At 39.2% G+C, this 24,917-nt stretch overlaps 1 protein-coding gene across 1 annotated transcript in view; it reads left to right on the plus strand.

Annotated features, from left to right (window-relative positions):
- Window positions 1-24,917, plus strand: part of KIF24 (kinesin family member 24) — a 66,720-nt gene that overhangs the window by 1,686 nt on the left and 40,117 nt on the right. The window contains exons 2-3 of the mRNA XM_029919456.1: window positions 16,845-17,492; window positions 22,508-22,697. Of these exons, the coding sequence (XP_029775316.1) occupies window positions 16,870-17,492; window positions 22,508-22,697 (813 nt within the window). The 5' untranslated portion in view covers window positions 16,845-16,869. The remainder of the gene's footprint in view (window positions 1-16,844; window positions 17,493-22,507; window positions 22,698-24,917) is intronic.

The following is a 24,917-nucleotide window of genomic DNA, read 5'->3' on the forward strand; positions in this document are numbered from 1 at the left end:
ACATTTAGCCCTTTTAGATTTCACTTTTTCCATCTTGAAAATCAAAGTGTTGAATTAGAATTCCTGTGGCTCTACTATCAATTTAGTCAAGCAGCTCTGTTTTTTTTTTTTTAATTCCAGTATAGTTAACTTTGTTATATTAGTTTCGGGCGTACAGTATACCGATTTCCTAATACTGCACCTTATTCAGTGCTCATCATAAGTGTATTTTTTTAAGATTTTATTATTTTTTGAAAAATGTTTATTTTGAGAGAGAGCAAGCTTGAGTGGGGGAGAGGCAGAGAGGGAGAAGGAGAGAGAGAATCCCAAGCAGGCTCCATACTCCAGTGCAGAGCCTCACACGGGGCTCAATCCCTGGACTGTGAGATCATGACCTAAGCTGAAATCAAGTGAGCCACCCAGGTGCTCCCATGATAAGTGTATCTTAATCCCCTTCACCTATTTCCCCCATCCCCCCACCTACTTCCCCTCTGGTAACCATCAGTTCATTCTTTATAGTTAAGAATTTATTTTTTGGTTTATCTCTTGTTTTGTTGTTCATTTGTTTTGTTTCTTAAATTCCACATATGGGTGAAGTCATATGGTATTTATCTTTCTCTGATTTATTTCACTTAGCATTTTACCCTCTGGATCCATCCATGTTCCTGCAGATGGCAAGATTTCATTCTTTTTTAAAATTCTTTATCAGTTCCAGTAAATTTTTTTTTTAGTTTTTTAATGTTTGTTTCTTTTTGTGTGTGTGAGAAAGAGCATGAACAGGGAAAAGACAGAGAGAGAGGAAGACACAGAATCTGAAGCAGGCTACAGGCTCTGAGCTGTCAGCACAGAGCCCGACACGGGGCTTGAACCACGAGATCATGACCTGAGCTAAAGTCATATGCTCAGTTGACTAAGCCACCCAGATGCCTCAAGGTTTCATTCTTTTTGTTGGCTGAGTAATATTTCAGTGTGTGTGTGTGTTTGTGTGTGTGTGTGTGTGTGTGTGCGCACGCCACATCTTTATCTGTTCACTTGGGCTGCTCGACTATTGTAAATAATGCTGCAATAATAAAAAATAATGTTGCAATAAATAATGCTGCAATAAACATAAGGGTGCATATATATTTTTGGATTAGTGTTTTCATATTCTTTGGGTAAGTACCCAGTAGTAGAAATACTGGATCATATGGTAAGTCTTTTTAATTTTTTGAGGAATCTTTATAATCTTTTCCACTGTGGTTGTACCAGTTTGGATTTGTACCAATAGGGCACGAGGGTTCCTTTTACTCCACATCTTTGCCAACACTTGTTTCTTTTGTTTTTTATTTTAACTATTCTAACAGATGTGAGGTGATAGCTTGTTGTGGTTTTGATTTGCATTTCCCTGATGATCAGTGATGTTGAGCATTGTTTCATGTGAGCATTGTTTCTATGTCTTCTTTGGAGAAATGTCTGCTTGTGTCTTCAAGCAATTGATTATTATTATTATTTTTAATGTTTATTTCTGAGAGAGAGAGAGAGAGAGAGAGAGAGAGAGAGAGAGAGAGAGAGGCAGTGCACGCCAGGGAGGGGCAGAGAGAGAGGGAGACACAATCCGAAGCTGGCTCCAGGCTCTCAGCTATCAGCACAGTCTGAGGCAGGGCTCGAACTTGTATTGCTAGATCATGACCTGAGCTGAGGTCGGGTGCTTAACCCCGACTGAGCCACCCAGGCGCCCCAGGCGATTAGTTATTGATATTAGGTAAACATCACACATTCAACCTTCCAAGGACTATACAGCTGAAACTGATAGCTGCCATTTTATTGAGTGCATTTACCCTGTGCAAAGCACTATATCAAGGGCTTTATGTAAATATTACATTTTTCTTACCATAGTACATCAGTGTACTACCTGCAGAATATTTTGGTAAAAGCTTTTGGTTTATGTTGTTAATATTAATCTTTAGGTGTTGTATGTCCTAGTGCAATGTGCTTGGGGCAAACTAGGGCATGACCCTCTCATCTTCCAGTTTAGGAGAAATAGCAGTCTCTGTGGGGTGCCATTTTATGGTTTGTAAAGTAAGGGGCTAAAGTCTTCACAGTCCCTTACAGATTAATTCATCAACTAAACCAGTTTCTTGTCCTGGCTCAGCAAACCCATTCATAATTTGTACAGAGAAATTCCTCAACAAATTTTGTTACATGAGTAATAGAGTTCTACTTATACTATGAGTGTTGTGGTCATTGTATACTTCCCCAGTTAATGTCTCAGGATTTTGATGTTCATATCTTGGCATAAACTAATAACAGTAGGTACCATTTATTTTGGGAAAACTCTGTTTTCTATCTATATGTCTTCCTGTGTAGGAAAAATCTCATTTCTTTCCCTCCTGTTAGTCTCCTTTACCACTCATATAGAAGACTTCACTTCTGACACTTCTGGCCAAATGCATGGGGACTTTTTCCCCACCAAGCAATTCTTTGTGACACCAACTGGGTGTCCTATAATTTAACTCAATAACTCTACCTATTTGGAGATAATGTCCGATCCCACAAGGTAAGGGCTCTCCGTCTGACAGAACTGCTGACACCTCACTTCAGATGCCAACTATAAGTAGTACATCCCTAGGTTACCTACAACTTCTGTCAGATTTGGCTACAAATTGGAAGTTCCCATGACCCCTCCATGGATTCAATTACATTGCTAGAGTGGCTCACTGAACTGAGGGAAACACTTAAGTTTACCAGTTGGGGGCGCCTGGGTGGTTCAGTGGGTTAAGCATCCAACTCTTGATTTCCACTCAGGTCATGATCTCAAAGTTTGTGGGGTTCGAGCTCCATGTCAGGCTCAGCACTGACATGTGGAGCTTGCTTGGGATTCTCTCTCTCTCAAAATAAATAAAAATAAACTTTTTTTAAAAAGTTTTTTTTTAATGTTTTTTATTTATTTTTGATAGAGAGAGACAGTGCGAGCAGGGGAGGGTCAGAGAGAGAGGGAGATACAGAATCTGAAGACAGGCTCCAGGCTCTGAGCTAGCTGTCAGCACAGAGCCCGATGCGGGGCCCGAATCCACAAACTGTGAGATCATGACCTGAGCCACCCAGGTGCCCCAATAAAAATAAACTTAAAAAAAAGTTTACTAGTTAATTAAAGGTTATGATTAAGGATGTAGATGAACAGCCAGAAGAGATACATAGGTCAAAGTCTGGGAGGGTCTTGAGTATAGGAGCTTCTGTGCCTATGGAGCTGGGGTGTGTCACCCTCCTGGTGTGAATGTGTTCACCAACCTGGAGACTGCCTGAACTCCATATTTGTGGTATATATATGAAAACATTGTCAAGCTTATGGCTCGATATTTTTGGTGGCCAAACCCCACCCAGAATTGCCTCCTTAGCATAAAAGATACTCCTAGTGCTCTTAATTTAGGAACTTACCAAGGTCCTAGGAGTTCTGTGCCAGGAACCGTGGGCAGAGACCAATATATATATATATTATTTTACATTATTTTATTGTTGGGTGCTTATGTATTAGACACTGTAGCATTTTATTTACATTATCCCAATTCTTACAAAACTAACATCTTTCCCAAGTCACTGTCATTTTTTGCCTATTCAGCAGTAAGCAGCTTTCTAAATTATATCCCTCCTTCATTTTTGCCCATCCCCTACAGTCCATTTCCCACAAAACTGGAAGAGTAATCTTTAAAGATCTTGTCCTTTTCCTCTCTTAAAATCCTTCAGTGACTTCCTGTTTCATTTTAAATTAAAATCCAGACTACTTGGCCCAATAGACCTTCATAACGTGGCCCCTAACTTTCTCCTACTACTCTCCTTGTCACCAGCTATGCTAGAGCCAAACTGGTCTTCTCTTGATTGCTTGTCATGCCGTGCTCGTTTTCACTTAAGGCCAATGTACTCACCTGGAATGCTCTTCCTCATGATCTTTACATGAATGATTCTTTTGTAGTATTTCAGATTTCATCTCAAATGTTCCCTTCTGAGTGAGGCCTTCTGTAATGTCCAATGTGAAATAAACCTTTCACTGTGCGTTCATAACACTTATCACTAATTATCTTGTTTGATATTATCTCCTCCAACTAGAATAATTGGCCTTAAAGGCAGTGACCTTTGAGCATGGGAGGCCACTTAAGAGTGCGATGTGAATAAATGCACAGAAAAATAAAACGGTCTAAGAAGTTGACTAAACTGGAAAGAGGAAAAGGCTGGACTATAGGGGGCTTTGTAGGACATGCTAAGTAAAGAGCTTGGACTTTTTTCTTTAGATAGGTGATAGGATGATACTGAAGGATTTTTGGTAAGGGAGCAGCATGGTCATAACTGTGCTTCATAAGAATATTTGTCTCTATAGTGTGGAGGATGGTTTGGAGGGGGCAAAACTGGAGGCCGGCAGAGCAGTTAAGAGACATGTAATGATCCAGGTGAAAGATCCTAGGACCAAACCACCAAGACTGTGGTGGTTGGAATGAGGATAGAGGGGGGAAATTTGACAAATATTTCCTCTATTAAGTTGATCGGACCTGTTGATTAGATTTGGGATTAAAGAAGAGGAAAGGAATCTAGGATGCTTTCCAGTTTAGCCTTGAGTCACTGGTGGATAGTATTGTCACTCACGTACCCCCACCTCTTGCCAAGGAAGAGAAAGGTGGAGGGGCAGTTTTGTTGGGAGGTCATGAATTTGGTTATTGACAAATAGTTCAGATGCTTAATCATGGAAACATTTTGATAATGATCCCTGCATGATTTTGCTACAACTAAAATTACACTGGAATTCTAGAAGTACCAATTAATAATATTGTACAGTATTCAGGCCAAAACGGCTCTAGGTGAGGTTTCGTCAGTCTTTTAAGTTAGTTACTGTCTTAAGATTTGATTGGTTAAAACTAGTGGCATGAAGGGGTACTTAGGTGGTTTAGTCAATTAAGCGTCCGACTTCGGCTCAGGTCATGATTTCACAGTTCGTGGGTTTGAGCCCCGCATTGGGCTCTGTGCTGACAGCTCGGAGCCTGGAGCCTGCTTTGGATTCTGCCTCTCTCTGTTTCTCTCAAAAGTAAACAAACAAACAAGCAAAAAACTAGTGGCATGGAATCGTATAGCCAACTTATGAAACAAATCAATATAGTTGTCCTTAATTATCTGTGCCTTCATTTTTAAAAAGGGAGGTGATGATAATTGCCATTTATCACAAAAAGTCTGGGAAGAATCAGGTAGTACATTTAGTTACATATTAATAATTTAGGTCCCAGTGAATTGAATTATTGTTTGAATTTTCCTTTGCTTTCTCAGCATCATTCCTTTAGAAATAATTCCTGGTGGCGATGTGGCACCAGGATCTAACCTTGAATAAAAGAATCTCTATCATCTTAGTAATTTATAAAAACAAATTATAACAATTATTTTCCAGTGAAACAGATGAAGATATATTTTGGTGAAAGTATTTTATAACTGCAAAATGGCAAAACCTGCAAATGACAACTTACAATTGGATTAGACCAGCATTTTAAAATTAAAGCACTGAATTTAAACCCAGAATTGGCTACCATCTGTTCCTGGGAATTCTTTAAATATTAAGCTACGAGGGGCACCTAGGTGGGTCAGTTGGTTGAGTGTCCGACTTCAGCTCAAGTCATGATCTCATGGTTCCTGAGTCTGAGCCACACATCGGGCTCACTGCTGTCAGCCTCTCAGCACAGAGCCTGCTTTGGATCCTCTGTCCCCGTCTCTTTGTTCCTTCCCCGCTTGCCTCCTCCCCAAAATAAAAAAATATTAAAAATTAAGCCTCTGTATTTAGAAAGAGTAATACTGCTACTGTTTTAAGATAACTGAGTTCAACAATTTTGTTATGTTTATTTTTAGGTGATTGCTTCCATGCTTTTCACCAAACTTAGAAACTTAATAAGCTCATAGTGGACCTTTTGAAAGGAATTGCGGTAATTGCAAAGTATTGGCTACCTAACCATAAGCTTGAAACTTATCTTTTTCCATTGAAAAAAGAGTCTCTCAAAAACCGCTTTTGGATATAACTCACATGATTGGTATCCCAAAATCCACATTTAGCCTTAAGAATTCCTTCAAGTGTCATATATTCCCATTCCTTTGCAGCTGTTGTTTTGAGCAGTTGTTTAGTATCACTTGTCTTCTGTTGAGATCACTAGTCTGTAGATAGAATAATCCCTAGAGTTTGAAATAACTAACTCCCTTGTTGAGGGAAAAGTGTATACTGTGGATGCTCAAATATTATTTGATACTATGAAGTCCATGTACAAGTAAGTCAGACTTTTCTTCTAAACAGGCAGGTTTATTATATTTAAAATAAATAAGGATAAGGTTCCTAAGCATCTTAATAAAATGAAGTAGGTTTTGAGTTTATCCATTATTAAGCTTATATTGAATTACTCTTTTTTAAAATATATTTTATTTTTAAATCTCTACACCCACATGGGGCTCAAACTTACAAACCCGAGCTCAAGAGTCACATGTTCTATTGACTGAGCTGGCCAGATGCCACTTTAATTACTTTTTTATAAGTTTTTTTTTTATGTTTTATGTTTTTTATTTATTTTTGATAGACCGAGAGAGTGCAAGCAGGGGAGCGTCAGAGAGAGAGGGAGACACAGAATCTGAAGACAGGCTTCAGGCTCTGAGCTAGCTGTCAGCACAGAGCCCAGGCGGGGCTCGAACCCATGAACAGCGAGATCATGCCCTGAGCTGAAGTTGGTCGCTCAACTAACAGAGCCACCCAGGTGCCCCTGATTACTTCCTTAAAGCTATGGCCACCACACCTACCAAGAATGTGTTTCTTATGCCCTTTTTTTTTTTTTTTTAATTTTTAAATGTTTCATTTGTATTTGAGGGAGTATGAGCAGGGGAAGGCCAGAGAGAGGGGAGCAGAGCCTCTTAAGCGGGCTCTGCACTGACAGCACTATCCTGATGCAGGGCTCAAACTCACCAGTTGTGAGATCAAGACCTGAACTGCAGTTGGGTGCTCAACTGACTGAGCAACCCAGATGCCTCTCCTTATGCCTTTCTAATTTATCCAAGTAAAGATCTTGAGATTTTTATTCTCTCCTTGAAGAGTCTAAAAGAGTGTTCAGTATGTGTATTTTTTTTTTCAAAGTAAGCTTTATTCCCAATGTGGGGCTTGAACTCACAATTCTGAGACTGAAAGTCAAATACTGTACCAACTGAGCCAGTCATCACCCCCAGCATGTACATTCTTAACTCTTAATTACAGCTCAAATTTTTTAAACTTAATTTAGTTTTAAGTAAACTCTATCCAACATGGGGCTCTAATTCATGACCTCAAGATCAAGAGTCACACGCTCTACTGTCTAAGCTAGCCAGGCGCCCCCACAGCTCAAATTTCTATAGAAAATTTCAATACATTTTATCATTTTCTTCCACAGTTGATTTTGATTTTGATAATTATAGAAATGAATGCTTTAGGGGAGGAGCTTTTTCTTTTATTTATTTTTAAATATTTATTTTTGAGAGAGAGACAGCATTAGCAGGGGGAGGGGCAGAGAGAGAGGGAGACAAAATCCCAAAGGCTCTGCACCATTAGCACCGAGCTGGATGCAGGCTCAGTATCAGGAGTTGTGAGATTATGACCTGAGCTGAAACCAAGAGTCAGATGCCTAACCAACTGAGCCATTCAGGTGCCCTGCTTTTTCCCTTTTACATCTTAGTGTAACATCTAAAATTTAATGGTTTGAGATTTCTTTTCTTTTCTTTTTTTTCTTTTTTTTTTGAGAGACAGAGAGAGACTGCAAGCAGGGGAGGGTCAGAGAGAGAGAGAGAGATACAACCTGAAGCTTCAAGGCTCCAGGCTCTGAGCTAACTGTCAGCACAGAGCCTGACGTGGGGCTCGAACCCACGAACCGTAAGATCATGACCGGAGCCAAAGCCGGACACGTAACTGACTGATCCGCCCAGGCACCCCTGAGATTTCTTTTTGAAGTGATAAAAATGTTCTAAAATTGGATTGTGATGATGGTTGCACAACTCTAAATATACTAAGAACTATTGAATTGTACACTTTAAGTGGGTGAGGTTTATGGTATGTGAATTATATCTCAATAAAGTTGTTTGAATTTATTGATGTCCTGGAGGGATTTATTGACCCTTTTTTTCCTGTTTCTTCTTTGATAATCAAGTATTTGGGATGTCACATGAATTTGAGAAACTAAAAATAATTTGGATGCTTTTGAACTTGGGCCATTTTTCCCTAGTTTTTCTGATTAGCAAGGAATACATAGACATTACATTTAGGTTTTCTACATTTTTATAGTGATCAAAATTTAAACAACATTTTTTAATGTTTATTTTCAAGACAGAGACAGAACACAACTGGAGGAGGGGCAGAGAGGGAGAGAAACACAGAATCCAAAGCAGGCTCCAGGTTCTGTAATATTTTTTCCCCCAAGTCATTGATACTACACATATATTTGTTTCACCAACTCTTTTTCTCAAGTTGACTTTAAGAAATTAGACTGATGGCGGTGCCTGTGTGGCCCAGTTGGTCAGGTGTCTGACTCTTGGTTTTGGCTCAGGTCATGATCTCATGGCTCATAAGCCACGTGGGGCTCTGGGGCTCCTTGCTGACAGTGCAGAGCCTGCTTGGGATCCCCTCTCTCCCTCTCTCTCTGCCCTTCCCCTGCTTGCATGCATGTTTGCTCTCTCAAAATAAACTTAGACTCATTTAAGAAATTTCTTCTTTCATTAGTAGATGTCATCTAGAGCAGTGAAAAAAGAGTTATGAAAACCAGTATTTTAACTTAATTCCAAAGGCCTAAGAAATAAAAATCACAGAGTTGAAAATCTCTTGTCTCTGTATGTTACATGGATTTAAAATAACAACACAATGTGGTTTTATTTTATGTGAAATTCTGAAAAATACAACTCATCTATAGAGACAGAAAGCAGGTTAATGATTACCTTGGGCCCAGGGTGGTGGAGAGGATTGACTGCCAAGGGTGTTATTAGGAGTTTTTAGAGGTGATTGATGGGACTGTGTTGATTGTATTTTGACTGATGTTGTGGTTACAGTGAAATATGTTTGTCAAAATTCATAGAACTATACTCCTAAAATGGGCCTAGTTTATTATATATAAGTAAAATTGACTAAAAGAAAAATCAAATAAGACCACACATACACATGACTTATTTGTATCAAGTGTTGATCTTTTTAATATATAGCATCATCTAATATCTCCATATGTATATATAATCAGACATTTATGTTAACTATTTATGCCAGTGAAGGAGAGCAAAGTACTTGTACAATCGTCATTGATGAAATGAATAGTATTACTATTAATTAGTATATTTTGCAAGTATAATATGTCTACCTTAGTAACTTGAATTCCTTACCTTTTGATTCTATGTTATATATTCAACTTTTCACCAAATAATAGAAATTCTCTTTTAACTGTGTTAAAAGTCTTTGTGTGGTGCATCTAATTTGTATCTAAGTCGGGCATAGTGATCCAGTGCTGAGTAAGAGAGCATGGCCCCATTCTTATGGAGTACTTCAAATTAGTTTTACATAAATGTCTTACTGCATCCTTAGAGAGGAATGAAACTCAAGAGAAACTGACTTTGCCCAAGTTTGTGCAGCCAGATGACTGAGAATTAACTTGATCCCAAGTTCAGCTTCAGGCAATTCAGGTGGATAAAGTTACGTAGTTTAGGTAGATGAATGGAGAGCTTAGTAGTTGGATCTTATCCACATCCTGGAATGTGAATAAACTTCCTTAATTGTATATAAAGTTACATGTATTCCCCTTCCAGTTGATTTTTTCTAATACCAGGATAAGAAAGTTTGAATTTCTTGGATTTATTCCAAGACTATTTCTGATCGTTACCCCAACAGCTGAGACCCAGTAGATCCTGGGTGTCACAAAGGAGAACTCTGCATACTTGTGGCATTGAACGTGCGTGGGCCCTACATATAAAACCCTGCCATCTGGCCCCATATTGATTTCGCTGATTTGCAGGGCATTTTCGTGGTGTGGCAGCTGTGAACTGAGCTGTGCTGTGCTACAGCACAGATGCAGCAGGCTGCCGGTCTGCTGAGCACTGTCGATAGTGGGCCTGTCATGGGGGATGGCAGTGTGGCTGTCTTCGCTACTACTTGTGAAGGAAAAAGCATGGAATAGTGGCAGGAGCATGGGACTAGCCATGAGAAGACCTAAGTTCCAATCTTAGAACTGTTAGTTGAGAGATGTATTACTTTGGGCCACTCTCTGAATCATTCTAGTTTTTCTTCTAAGTAAAATCAGGGAGTGTGCATCACAGATATGCTAAATGAAAAAAGACTTTATTGGGGCACGTGGGTGGCTTAGTCGGTTAAGTGTCCGACTTTGGCTCAGGTCATGATCCCACAGTTGGTGAGTTTGAGCCCCACATTGGGCTCTGTGCTGACAGCTCAGAGCCTGGAGCCTGATTCAGACTCTGTGTCTCCCTTTCTCTCTGCCCCTTCCCCGCTCACACTCTGTGTCTCTCTCAAAAATAAGCAAACATTAAAAAAAATTTTTAAGTGAAATTCTGTTTTAGCCAGATATCAAGGACTTAGGCATAATTCTTGGCATAAAATATAACTCAGTAAATTTTAAACAGATCATCAAAGTAGTATGACTGCACTATCTGCTGAGAAAGTGTGATTAGCCTTATTACATAAAATGTTTTTTTGAACTGTATGAAGTGTTAAAGGTGACATTGGTAAAGATATTGTGGGGGTGCCTGGGTGGCTCAGTCGATTAAGCGTCCAACTTCGACTCAGGTCATGATCTCACGGTTCGTGGGTTCGAGCCCCACATCGGGCTCTGTGCTGACAGCTAGCTCAGAGTCTGGAGCCTGTCTTCAGATTCTGGGTCTCTTTTTCTCTCTGACCCTCCCCTGCTCATGTTGTCTCTCTCTGTCTCTCAAAAATAAATAAAAAACATTAAAAAAAAAGATATTGTGTATATCAGGCTCTTCTAGGTTTTAAGGACTCTGAGGCTGTCTTCATTACTTTTGGTGATGGGACTTGTAGAGTTAGAAAACTGAGAGAAGATGGCTCTGTAGCCACATACACAAGTTTCATGGATTCTTTTTTTTTTTTTATGTTTTCTTTATCTCTCTCAAAAATAAAGAGAGACAGAGTTTGAGTGGGGGAGGGACAGAGAGAGAGAAAACAGAATGTGAAGCAGGCTTCAGGCTCCGTGCTATCAGCAGACCCAAACCCACAAACTGCGAGATCATGACCTGAAGTTGTATGCCTTGTTTTTTTGTTTTGTTTTTTATTTTGAGAGAGACAGAGGCACAGTGCAAGTAAGGAAAGGGCTGAGAGAGATGGAAACACAGAATCTGCTGACAGCTCAGAGCCTGATGCAGGGCTCAAACTCACGAACTGTGAGATCATTATCTGAGCCACTCAGGTGCCCCCATACAATCTTATAATCATTTAGTTGCCTTGGTTAAAAAGTAGAAATGGTGGAACTTTTTGTTCTTTGTCCTAAGTAGATTGTGTTATTTAACAAATACTTGTTACATACCTTTGTAACTCAAATGCTAAATTGAGCAGATCATACTGCTTCTCTCTTAGAGAATTCACATTATAGTATAAGGCAGAGCCACCTTACATCATCTCTGAAACAAGGCTGGCAACAAATTTAAAAAATATAGAGGTCTGTAAAGAGTGTCCTATCAGTTTTATAGTCACTATAAAACACTATAGGAGTTTGGAGAGAGAAATCACATCTCTCTGGGGTAATTCATCTATTCAGCAAACATTATTTATAATTGTGTGAATTTTTTAATCAAAAAATTTTTTAATGTTGGTTTATTTTTGACATAGAGAGAAAGAGTGTGAGCAGGCAGGGGGAGAGAGAGAGGGAGACACAGAATCTGAAGCAGGCTCCAGTTTCTGAGCTGTCAGCACAGAGCCTGATGTAGGGCTCAAACTCATGAATCCTGAAATCATGACCTGAGCTGAAGTCTGAGACTTAACCAACTGAGCCATCCAGGTGCCCCGGGTGAATTGTTTGGTTATAACAGCATATGAAAATTCACATGTTAAATAGATTTAAAAAGTAGATTGTAATACATTTATGAGTACAATGTTATATACAATGTTAAAAAAAATCCATTAAAGAAAAAAAAGGCCAGGGGGAAGAACACCAAAATAGTAACAGGTAGGTCTGTCAGGTCAATTTGAGAAGGCTGGGAGGGAGGAAGGTAGACTGATTTAGTAATATTTTTTAAATAAGATGTAGTGGCCTAGCTTCAAAATTTTAAAAACAGCTGTTCTAGGTCCTCCTCTGGATGATGGAGACAGCAATGAAATAGAAATAACAATAGGAAAGGTGATAGCTACCTGCATTTATTGGTATATAATAGTCACCTCTTCGGGGAGGGGAACTAGTTGGTAGAGGGCAACTGTTAGAAGGAGACTATGACATAACAGCTTTTGATTTGGGCTTAGGTCATGATCTCACAGTTCAGTTGTTTGGTTTGTAAGATCAAGCCCCATATCAGGCTCCAAGCTGACAGCAGGAGCCTGTTTAGGCTTCTTTCCCCTCCTCTCTCTCTGCCTCTACCCCTGCTTGTGCTCTCTCTCTATTAAATAATATATAAATAAATACTTAACTACTAATATATTGAGAGCTTACTTAGGCTCTGTAATTGCTTCACAGTATCCCATTTAATGGGTTGCTTATTATTTAACCAGTTCCTATACTAATTCTTTGTTATTATATAAAGTGCTGTGATGAATAACTTTATGCCTATGTCACTTTGTACTTCTACACAATATCTATAGGTTAGGTTCCTAAAAGGATTGCTGGGTCAGTGCATTTGCATTTGTAATTTTGATGAATAGAGATCAGAGGACTAAAATGACAATCACCTGGGGAACTTTGTCAGTGTTTTTATGTTTGTCCCCCTCAGTGTCTGGGAGGTTTTTTTGTTCTTGTGTTTTTAAATTGTTCTCTGTATCTGGGATGGGGTTCAGGTATCCTTATTATACTTTTAAGTTCCTAAGGTGATTCTGATGTTTACCCCAGAAGGAGGAGGAGGTTTGATCTTTGTAAAATGGAATGTGGTACAAAAAGAGCATATCTAATTTTAAAACAAAAGAGCAGCTCTTTCTGCTCATGGGTCCCATCCCTGTCCTTTAATGAAAACACCTTTCTGCTTCAAAAAAAGAAAACACAAAACATGAAACAAAAGAATGTAGGCTAACTGTAGGGCTCAGAAAGGCAGCAGGCTGCCGGTTAATGCAGAAGCATGCCAGTGACTGCTTTCATCTGCGTCTCCAGATTACTGCTATCTCTAGCGTCTTCCTCTCCCATGATATGGGGTATCGAAGCATCATAAGATGAGTATGTTAGTATTTCAGGTATGGATTAAGGGATACAGTAGGGGTCATGGTTATCAGAGTTTGGTATGTCACCAAGGGAATGAGGTGAAATACAGGATTTCATACAGCCTGTGGAAACTGAAAAGACTGCATAGCACTTGAGCTGTTGCTCTGGGTTAGACTGAGCCAAGTAAGAAACATAATGGCTTAGAAGCAACTTATAACACCAAAACACTGAAGGCTTATTCTGTTCTAGCTTCTATGCTAAGTGAAGATAGTAATATCAAAATAAATCACAGTAGTAGTAACTACCAATACTGTCGGGTTCTGAGTATGTACTAGGCATTATGCTGAGAGTTTTACAAGCATTTTGTTGTCATTTATTTATTTGAGAGCATGCGCTCACATGCAAGCAGGGGACGGGCGGAGGGGGGAGCGAGAGAGAGAATTTTAAGGAGGCGCCACACTCAGCACAGAGCTTGATGTGGGGCTTGATCCTTTGACCCTGGGATCACAACCTGAACAGAAATGAAGAGTCAGCCTTTCAATTGACTGAGCCACAGGCACCCCAAGTATTTTTTCATTGAATCCTAATCCTAGGAACTGGGGGGGCTTTTACATTCTCAGTTAACAGTTGAGATGGGGCACCTGGGTGGCTCAGTCAGTTGTTTGACTCTTGATTTCAGCTCAGGTCATCATCTCACAGGTGGCAAGTTCAAGCTGCACATTGGACTCTGCACTGACAGCATGGAGCCAGCTTGGGATTCTCTCTCTCTCTCCCTCTCTCTCTCTCTCTCTCTCTCTCTCTCTCTCTCTGCCCCTCCCTCACTCATGCATGTGCTTCTTTCTCCCTCCCTCTCTCAAATAAACAAAATTAGCAATTGAGAAAATGCGTTTCATTGATGTTAAATAAGGAATCTGCCAAAGATTGTACATGTATCTACTTCATAAGATTGAAGGTTAAAAAATAGTATTTAGAACAATGCCTTATACATAATAAATGCTCAAAAATATTAGTTGCTATTATTACTAAAATACAGATGAAATACCAGTTATCCCTTCCCTAGGGCATATGTAACAAGAAAAATATAAATAGAATTTTTGGGGGGAAAGACAAATATTTCAGCTAGAAGAAACAGTTGTAAAGGGACTGACAGCCTGATTTGGCAGCTGCATAATGTACGTGGTGGTAAAATGGTAGAAGAGGATGAGAAATGAAAGAAGGCATCATGGGAGGGTGGGGCAGAGGGCTGTTGAGCTATTTTGAAATGATGGGCATAACTCATTTTAGGAGGCAGAGGGGGCTGGGAACATTTCAAGCAAAGATACAACACGTAAAAAGGCATAGAAGCAGTGTTACAGTTATCTATTGCTGTGCAGTATACTTCCCCTAAATTAAGTGGTTTAAAAACAATTACTATTTTATTTGCCCACAGTTCTTTGAGTCCTGTGTTTGGACTAGGCTTAGGTAGGTAACTGTGGTCTCACTGGGCAGTCACTCATGTGGCTGCAGTCATTTCGTGGTGCTACTGGGGCAGAATGGTCTAAGGCGGCTTCTCTCACATGTCTGGCTGTGATGACAGCTATTGGCTGGGCTTCCCATGGCAGCACACGAGTTGTAAGACAACTGTAGAAGCTGCAAGGGCTCTTGAGGTCTAGGCATGGAAGTCACACAGTGTCACTCCCCCCATGTTCTGTCAGGTGAAACAAGTCCCAAGGCCAGCCTAGATGGAAAAAGACACTGTGTCTTTTTTTTTTTTTTTTTTTTTGAAAGACAGGAAGAGACAGAGCACTGGTAGGGGAGAGGTAGAGAGAAAGAAAGACACAGAATCTGAGACAGGCTACAGGCTCTGAGCTGTCAGCACAGAACCTGACGTGGGGCTCGAACCCACGAACGTGAGACCATGGACCTGAGCCGAAGTCGGGTGCTTAGCTGACTGAGCCATGCAGACACTGCCTCTTGATGTGAAAGGACCTGTAAAGAATTTGTGGCCTTCCCTGACTCCCCCAAATCTGCCACAAATGAAAAAGGTCAGGATGAGTTTAGGATATATTACTTAAACTTCTTTGGCCTTTTCTTTAAAAAAATTTTTTTTTCTAATGTTTTTATTTATTTTTGAGGGGGGGGCCAGAAAGAGCAGGAGAGGGGCAGAGATAGAGGGAGACACAGAATCAGAAGACAGGCTCCAGGCTCTGAGCTAGCTGTCAGCACAGACCCCAACGTGGGGCTCGAACTCAGGAGTCATGAGATCATGACCTGAGCTGAATTCGGCCCCTCAACAGACTGAGCCACCCAGGTGCCCCCTCTGGCCTTTTCCATAGCCTAAGTAGCATTTCCTCCAAAGTAGATTATACAAGGTACTTTAATCACCTTTATTACCTGACCCGAGCTCTGTTTCTCTAACAGTGGTGTGGAGAATTCCTCAGGGTTCTGATTTTAGTAATATACCAGGATTATGTGGATTATGTGTTATTAACACATTGTTAGCATTTAATTAAATACCTCTATGTTAAAATTTTAAGCATTTTAATGTTCTACCATACAAAATCTTTTTTTTTTTTTTTTTTTTTTTTTTTTAGTAATTCCTACACCAAGTGTGGGGCATGAACTTATGAGCCTAAGATCAGGAGTCACATGTTCTTCCTGCTGAGCCAGCCAGGTTCCCAGCAACCATATAAAATCATTTTTTTTAAGCACTGTTGATTTTTTTTAATTATTGTTTTTTAAAATAATATCTACATACAACATGGGGCTCAAACCCACAATCCTGAGATCAAGAGTCATGTGCTCTACCACCTGAGCCAGCCAGATGCCCCTATAAGGTCTTGACCATTTTTTTCTAATCTCAGGTAAATTATTGTCTTTGTATTCTGCACAAGTTGACATCTACAACCACCTACCTTCACTTATCTTTTAGAATGATCTGAGACCCTGAATTAGATTCTGAATTAATGATGTTTTCACCTTTTTATTCAACTAACTTTTACCAGTACTCAGCAGATAAAAATGTGATTTCCCCTGAGTTATGTTAGTTTGTAATCCTCTGTGGTTTGCTATTTAATTCTGCTTTCCATTCTGAAGGACTCCTTAGCCTTTGTTCATTAATCATAGGAAACAGTTGTGCAACATGCCTTGACATTAGCTTGAACATCTAAAATTAGTCCTGCTACAATCAGTGGTTGGGTACAACGTTTCAGTAGTTTGTGACATTGCAAGATTGGAAGGAACTCCTAGAAAAAAGTAGGTGACTTGTGTGTGTGTGTGTGTGTGTGCATGTGTGCGTGCATGCATGGACCTATGTATATATACCATTGAAGTTACTTTTGATGAACAAATTACATCTGTTACTATAAATGCATCATAAGCATCTTTGCTTGTGTACTGTGCTGTTTAATTATTTCAGAAGAAAATTTATATTTATTGAAAACTTGGTATGTTAGAATGGATTTTTCTGCATGTTTGTTTTGTGATTTTCATTTTTGAAGGGAATATTTCAAGTAAATGGCTTTTTTTCTTCTTCTTCAGAAGATACAGAAATTCATTCACAAAAATGACATCTTGGTTGTATGAATGTCTTTGTGAAGCTGAACTTGCACAGTATTATCCTCATTTTACTGCCCTTGGCCTTCAGAAAATAGATGAATTAGCCAAGGTTACAATGAAGGACTATTCCAAATTGGGAGTCCATGACATGAACGACCGCAAACGTCTCTTCCAACTTATCAAAATCATTAAGATTATGCAAGAAGAAGATAAAGCCGTCAGGAGCCCGGAGCATCCTCACAAGACAGGCAGCCTGTCCACTAAGCCTCAGGAATCCAGATCTGGCCCTCGCAGGCAACTGCATTTTGATTCTCCTGCTGACGACAAAGGCAGAACTACCAGCAACAATGGGTTTGAAATGTGCATTTTGTCAGATTCTTCTGCAAACAAACAGAAGTCCAGTTACCTGAAAGTGCTGGAGCACCTGCTGCCGGCTGATTCCCAGCACCACACAAAACCAAAGATGTGGAGCCCCGCAGCTGCCGGTTCCTGTGTGCAAACAGAAACTAACACTTCACTCTTCTCATCAAATCACTTTTCTCCAATACTGGAGGATTATGATATTCCCGTTATTCAGAGAGTCTCTCATGTTTCGGGGTATAACTATGGAATCCCTCAATCTTGTATCAGGTAATAATTTATTATATTTTGGGGGGGTGGGGGAGAGTGTAGCCTTGGGCAAGGGCAAGCCTCTCCATGACTGAGAGCATCTGCTCCTTATTTATAGAAAGTTCTAGTGAACAGCTTCTGCAGCAATAATAGAAGTACCTTGATGGGGCAAACTTCGTGAGGAATTGGGACTTTCCAGATGGGAGAAAAGTGATATCATTCATGTATGTCAAACAGCTGCTGCTTGCCAGGATCTGCTATTATTCCATTAGCAGACCTATTTCCATTATTTATTATAGTGTAACATGATACATCTAGTGCATCCTTGAAGGTAAGATGGTTAGCTGGCATTCTGCAATGGAAAAAGTGTGTGTGTGTGTCTTCTGCAAGATTTTTTTTAAGGTTATCAAATTCACTTTAACCAGGAGACATAAAGCTTAGTTAAAAACAAAGAGCATGTAGCTGGATTAAATAGATCATGGGTGCAGTTAGCTCACCTACACACATTGAATATGGTCCTGATTTTGAGTGCTTTCTTCAGTTCCAGCCCTGGAAGAATATATGATTTTGGTGATTACAAAAGCGTGAGACACTTTTGATGTAGTTGAGACTTTGAGAGTCAAGGTGACAATAAGTTATTTTTCACCTAGTGCTTTAAGTTAAATGTTGAAATAAGGTCCCTAAGAGCTAAAATATTAAATAATCCCCAATGCCAGTATTGGTATAGTAGAAAACATGTTCTTTTAAAAATAACATGTACTCATTGTTTTGTTATTATAAAAGTTACACATGGTAAGTTATAGAGAAAATACATTTTTTTAAATGTTTGTTTATTTTGACGAGAGAGGGTCAGAGTGAGAGTCGGGGAGGAGCAAAGAGACAGGGAGACACAGAATCTGAAGCAGGCTCCGGGCTCCGAGTTGTCAGCACAGAGCCCGATAGAGGGCTTGAACCCCTGAAATGGTGACAACATACATGAGCCAAAGTCAGACACCCAACTGACTGAGCCAGGCACCCCAACAAAATTCATCCTTAAGCCACATTTTCTTTCTTTTTGTTAAGCTACTATTCATACCTTAAAACAAGACATATATTTAAATCTGGCCTTATATTGGCTAAGGTTTCAGAGGATCTCATAACCAAACCAGTTCTTTTATTACAAAAGAAAATAGAAGACTCAACTTTACAGGTAAGAGTACTTTTAGTAATTTGAAATATATAGTGAATTTTATAGTGTTTCTGAAAACTTTATTTGGTTTGGCAGAGCACAGAGTAACATATAGCACTCTTTAATATTTTTTAAGGTTTATTTTGAGAGAGAGAGCTTGCGTGCACAGGTGTGTATGCACAAACAGGGGAGGGGCAGAGAGTGAGGGAGAGAGAGAATCCTAAGCAGACTCCGCACTCAGGATGGAGCCCAGAGCAGGGCTCTGTTTCGTGAACTGTGAGATCATGACCTGAGCTGAAATCAAGAGTCCACACTTAACTGACTGAGCCACCCAGGCACCCCTCCTTTATTTTAATTGTTAGAGAACTAGATTGTTTCATGACTACCAAAGCCAGGATTATTGCTGTCCTATTGGTTAGCTCTGTGGTGAAAGAACAGATATTTTCTTGAATGCTACAGTGTTTTTGAACAATACCTAAAGATCTAAATTGGAATTATTTATAAATAAAGACACTGCTTTGCATTATTTATTTGGACAAAATGAATATTTTAGTTTAAATATGCTATTTCATTTATTTGGCACATATTAAGTACCATCTCTTCCAGGCCTGGTTCTAGATATGAAGATAATTAGGATAGATAGAGGCTCTTGGACTCCTGGGGGGCAGGGTGAGCGGGAAGAGAAACAACCGCACGGGGGGATACGTGCTCTTATAGAGGTTTACACATGACAGAGCAGAGCAAAAGCTATCCCATTGAGCTTTCTTACTTTTTATATCATTATTTTATCACTATTCTTCCTCTTTATTAACTAGGATTTTAAAAAGTACATTTTCCCCAATACTCATATTGTCTTCTCACCCAAATGTTTCTAAGTGGGGGTCAGGATTTCAGAACCCTGAGAAACTCCCTCACGAACTTAAGCCTTGCTGTTAGGATGTCATCTTGTTCAAAGAGCATTCTCTTCAGGTGCCTCAAATCGAGTAAGCTCAGAATAAATTACTGGTCTCAGATTTTTTTAAGCTTATTTATTTTGAAAATGACAGAGAAAGTGTGCACTCGGAGGAGGGACAGAGAGAGGGAGAAAGAGAATCCCAAGCAGGCCCTGCACAGAGTCTGATGCAGGGATCAAACTCCCAAACAGTGAAATCTTGACCCAAGATCAAGCGTCAGATGCTAAACCAACTGAGCCACCCAGGTACCCCTGGTCTCAGAATTTTAATAAAAGTCTAATGCATTTAAGAACTAGTTGCCCCAACTTATTTACGATTTTAAGTAGACCTCACTCCAGCTATCTGAACTCTTTTCATGTCAGACAGAGTCAGCTTATTTCTTCTAGGGAACACTGGGCATGAAAACCAGAGCCTTGTAGAGGTGCCTGGGTGGCTTGGTTAAGCATCCAACTTTGGCTTAGGTAGGTCATGATCTCATGGTTCGTGAGTTCAAGCCCTACATCAGGCTCTGTGCTGACAGCTCAGAGACTGGAAACTGCTTTGGATTCTGTGTCTCCCTCTCTCTCTGCCCACCCTCCTTGAGCTCTGTCTCTCTCAAAAATAAATAAACATTAATAAAATTAAAAAGCAGAGCCTTTTAGGAGAAGAGCAGTCATTCCTTTTTGCCCCTTGAACCTGAAAATTACAGTCCTTTTGACCACATGACCCATCTGGAGTCTGTAGCCAGTTTTGAAAAAGACATTTTCTGTCCCCCTTGATTAGCTGTATATGATTAGGTTATGAATACTCCCCAACACCTAGAGATTTTTGACAGAAGGCCCTTGTTAAAATAATGCACTAAAATTGTTTCTTGTAAAAAAAAAATTGGACATATGCAGAAGAAGGGAGAACAGAACAATGAATCCCTCATGTGCCCCTCATCCACTGTTAATTGTCAGGATTTTACCACACGTAACCTCAAAATGGTACATTTTTGTTTTATTCTATTTTATATGATTTTATTTTACTTTGTTTATTTATTTTGAGAGAGCACAAGGGGCAAAGGGGCAGAGAGAGGCGGAGACAGAGAGGGAATCCCAAGCAGGCTCAGTGCTGTCAGCTCAGAGCCTGATGTGGGGCTCAAACCCGTGAACTGTGAGATCATGACCTGAGCCAAAACCAAGAGTCACCTGCTCAAACCCATCAAGCCACCCAGGTGTCGTCAAATGGTACATTTTTAAAAGTCTGCTCTATGTTGGGTAAGAAAACAAAGCATGCTTTAAAAGCCTGGAGCAGTCCTTTATGCACAATATTAGAAATTTTTTATTTGTTCCTTATAATTAATTTAGATCCTGACAAAAAATAATTTTCCAGCCAGTTGGAGGGCTCAGAAAATTGAAATTGATATGAACAATTATATAGTGAAATATCCTGTGTAAAATCAATTATCAAAGGCTTTTTAGGAGCTATTAATTAAATTCTAAAGTGTAAAGGAAGGGAATTTGTCATGCCCACACATTCTAAGTATATAGACCAAAGGCATTGATTCTGGCAAACTGCTTTCAAGAATTCTGTTTTCTTGTTACGTGAAGAGGAATTTCTATACAGGTAAATGGTCAGTTCTTAGAGATACGCATATATCTCGTATTAGACTTAGCAAGTAAAATGATGAATTTTGTATCCCTAACTCAAAGAGTATTTCATCAAATATTCTAGCTGTTAAGGTTGATACATTTGCTGAAGCCAGAGCTGGAGAAGAAATGTGTCTGAACAGAAGGGTGATAGTAGTGGGCAACACCAGCCATAAAATTGTCCTGAAAATTGTGTTCTAACAAATAAATATATATCAGGTGGACAAAAAGAGGAAGTAAGAGAGCAAAATAAAGGGAGGTGCAGAATATACCTGGTAGGAACAGAAAAAAACCTACCACCTAATTCAAGGTATTTAGTAAACCCAGGTATGATAAAAGAAAAATTATATTGCATCGTCAAGAAAAGAGTAAATGTGTAAGAATAATTGGATTGAGAGGAAACAAGAGACGTGGGTTTAGGTCTTATAAAGGCCTTGGAGGGGTGGTAGCAACAGACTGTGTTTGATTTTGAGGATTAACCAGCCTGATCTGGGGACACATATAGAAAGAACATCCATTATTAGAAGTTCTTGGAAGACCACATCTGGAAGCCCAACACAAGTCTTAGAACTAAAGCAACTCTCAAGGTTTTGGGGCTTTTTGATGTTTGTTTTCGGCAGGACAAAGGATGGGGTGGAGTAGGGAAGAGATAGAAATAATCAGGAGGATTTAGTTATTAATAAAATAACTTTCTGTACACATAGTATGTATAAAATTACATGTATTTTTAACATTTATTTGTGGGGGGGAGGGACAGAGAGAGGGAGACAGAGGATTTGAAGCAGGCTCCATGCTTTGAGTGGATGTGGCTTGAACTTAGAAATCATGAGATCATGACCTGAACTGAAATCAAGAGTTTGTGAATTAAGCCACTAAGCCACCCAGGGGCCCTGTATAATGTTACATATTAAAGTGACAGGGTGCCTGGGTGGCTCAGTGGTTAAGCATTCAACTTTGGCTCAGGTCATGATCTCGGAGTCTGTGAGTTCGAGCCCCATGTCAGCCTCTGTGCTGACAGCTCAGAGCCTGAACTCTGCTTCAGATTCTGTGTCTTTCCCTCTCTCAGCCTTTTCCCTGTTCACACTTTTTCTCTCTCTTTCTCTCTCTCAAAAATAAATAAAAATTAAAAATTTTTTTAAATAATAAAGTACTGACACTGAGAAAGATTTTTAAATATATATATGGTGTGTATGTATATATATTAGATGTAATGTATATACAAAATAACAAAATGTGCTCATACTTCAACTTCTTTAGTAGTCACCTATTACTAAAAATTTAAACCCACTTATAAATATATATCAGACAGAACACCTCAGAGAAAGAGAATCCTTGGACTGAGATGGAGAAGATCAGAGTTTGTGTTCGAAAACGCCCTCTGGGCATGAGGGAGGTACGTCGCGGAGAAATTAATATTATTACTGTAGAAGATAAAGAAACTCTACTTGTTCATGAGAAGAAAGAAGCGGTTGACCTCACACAATATATTCTGCAGGTATGAAGCTTTCCTTTTGTGTTTGGAACTAATATTATCAAGTGTGTCAATTTGTTGATTTTATTTGAATAGACAGCATATATTCTAAAATCCAGTTTTGTTTTGGATGTTGGCATTCATTTATTTTTTAATTTTTTTTTAATTTATTTATTTATTTTGAGAAAAATAGCAAGAGCAGGGAAGGGGCAGGGAGAGGGAGAGACAGAGAATTCCAAGCAGGTTCCACCTTGTCCACACAGAGCCTGATGCGTGGCTCATACTCAAAAACCCCCAGATCATGACCTGAGCCGAAGTCAGGAGTCAGACACTCAATAGACTGAGCCATTCTGATACCCTGCATTCATTCTTGATGTAAATCATTAATACCCTGGGCCTTCATTAAAAAAACATATATATATATATATATATATAGTGCAGTGGGGGAAACAATAACATAATTTCTGCACTCCAGGTCAATAGAGTTGCATTATACATTCACTTAACACATTTTATATGAATGTAATTATACCTGTTTGGCAAAAAGTAGGGCCTGAGGGGATAGAAAGGATATAATGAATTGGTGGTAGATAGGACAGGTCACTGAGGTATGCCCCAGAGTGACTCTGAGATGATTGCATAGTCAGTCTCAAGTCTTGCCTGTGTCACACAGTGTGAACTTACCTTGCTGAGTGTGTCTGGTATTTAATGATGGAGGATATGTTTTTCAGCAACAAGGTTCCAGATTGCCACTCAACTGCTTGTTTCGATTCTCAACTGTCTTCAGGCTAGGATTGGACTTGGTGGAAATTCAACTCTTGAGCAGACCACTTGGTGTAGGTTAGATTATAGTGTGAGTAAATGTAATCCAGGGATATGATTTTTACATATAACTTATAAGGATTTAAATGAAACACTAGTAACTTAGACACATAAAAAATATTCACTCCTTGCCAGAAAGATCACAGAATCCAAGGAGAAAGGCTTAGTATTGAAGGAAACTACTTAAAGTGGTTAGATACCTCTGTAGTAAGTCTTCAGTGTCCTATGGAAGCAGCAAGCCCACAGATGGAAGACAGCATAATTTAGGTACTCTTAAAATGATGAAGCAATTGTAAATAAAACAGAGGATGTTAAGATTTGGGATTCGGGTCTCTCTTTCTCTGAATCTGCCTCCCTAAACATTCATGTTATATTCATTCTTCTTTCTCTCTCTCTCTCTCTTGCCTCAAAACCCAATGTCTGGTAGAGAGAAAAAAAGTGGTGAGTAATCTGTTGTGCTAGCATTTCACTTTAGTCAGCTGAGATTTTACCCTCCTGGAATAAATATGTTAATACTGAAATCAAATGAACATTTTCCCTCTCTTTTACACATGCATTGTTCATCTTTTTCTTTGGTTATCAAAACTGAGTTTCACAGCAACATTCAGAGTAATCCACTGAGTCTTTGTGTGGGCACTAAATTAGTAGGTCACTGTATAACCAACCAGATCATTTTAACAGCCTTATTGACTGCTGATCAATGCACAATCTAGTAAGTCTATGTGGGAGATATTTATTTTGAAGACAGTCTAAATAACAATTTGTTATGTTATCTAGTTCCTGGCCTACTTATAACCATAGTAATAGCCCTGTCCAGTCACCATCTACCCAAGACATCCTTAATGATGTTTTTGTCATGGTAATTCCCTCAAAGAAGCATCGTCTTCTCTTTTGTATTTTTCCATTATCCCCAAACACAATAACCCTCCTTCTTTGTCATTACCATTAGTCAATACTTATTGAATACCCATAGTTTTCATAGCACTTTCTCTGCAGTGTGAACTTTGGACCTTTACTCTCATAGGTCAAAATCTTTACCTATCAATGCCATAATACAAGTGTTGGGAAGGCTTTTACCCCCTTTCTTTCCTTCAGTGGAAAGAAGTAAAGGGAGGCTCATAGCAAACATGGCAAATGAATACTGATCCTAGATTCTTTGGGTTTTATTCTTAAAATTCTCTTAGGAATTCAAACAATAGGTTTATGTATCCATTTAATTAAACATCCTGTCCTTTAAAATCTTTTGTTACTTAGTGTATATGATCATATACTTGTAGTGTGCTGTCTTACCATTAAATTTTATATCAACATAAGATGTCAAAGGACAAAAACAAATTTGTCTATGTTTCATTCCAATTTTTTTTTTTTTAACATTTATTTATTATTGAGAAACAGGGAGAGACAGAGCATGAGCATGGGAGG

Source organism: Suricata suricatta, chromosome 13 (assembly GCF_006229205.1).
Source record: "Suricata suricatta isolate VVHF042 chromosome 13, meerkat_22Aug2017_6uvM2_HiC, whole genome shotgun sequence".
Lineage (NCBI taxonomy): Eukaryota > Metazoa > Chordata > Mammalia > Carnivora > Herpestidae > Suricata > Suricata suricatta.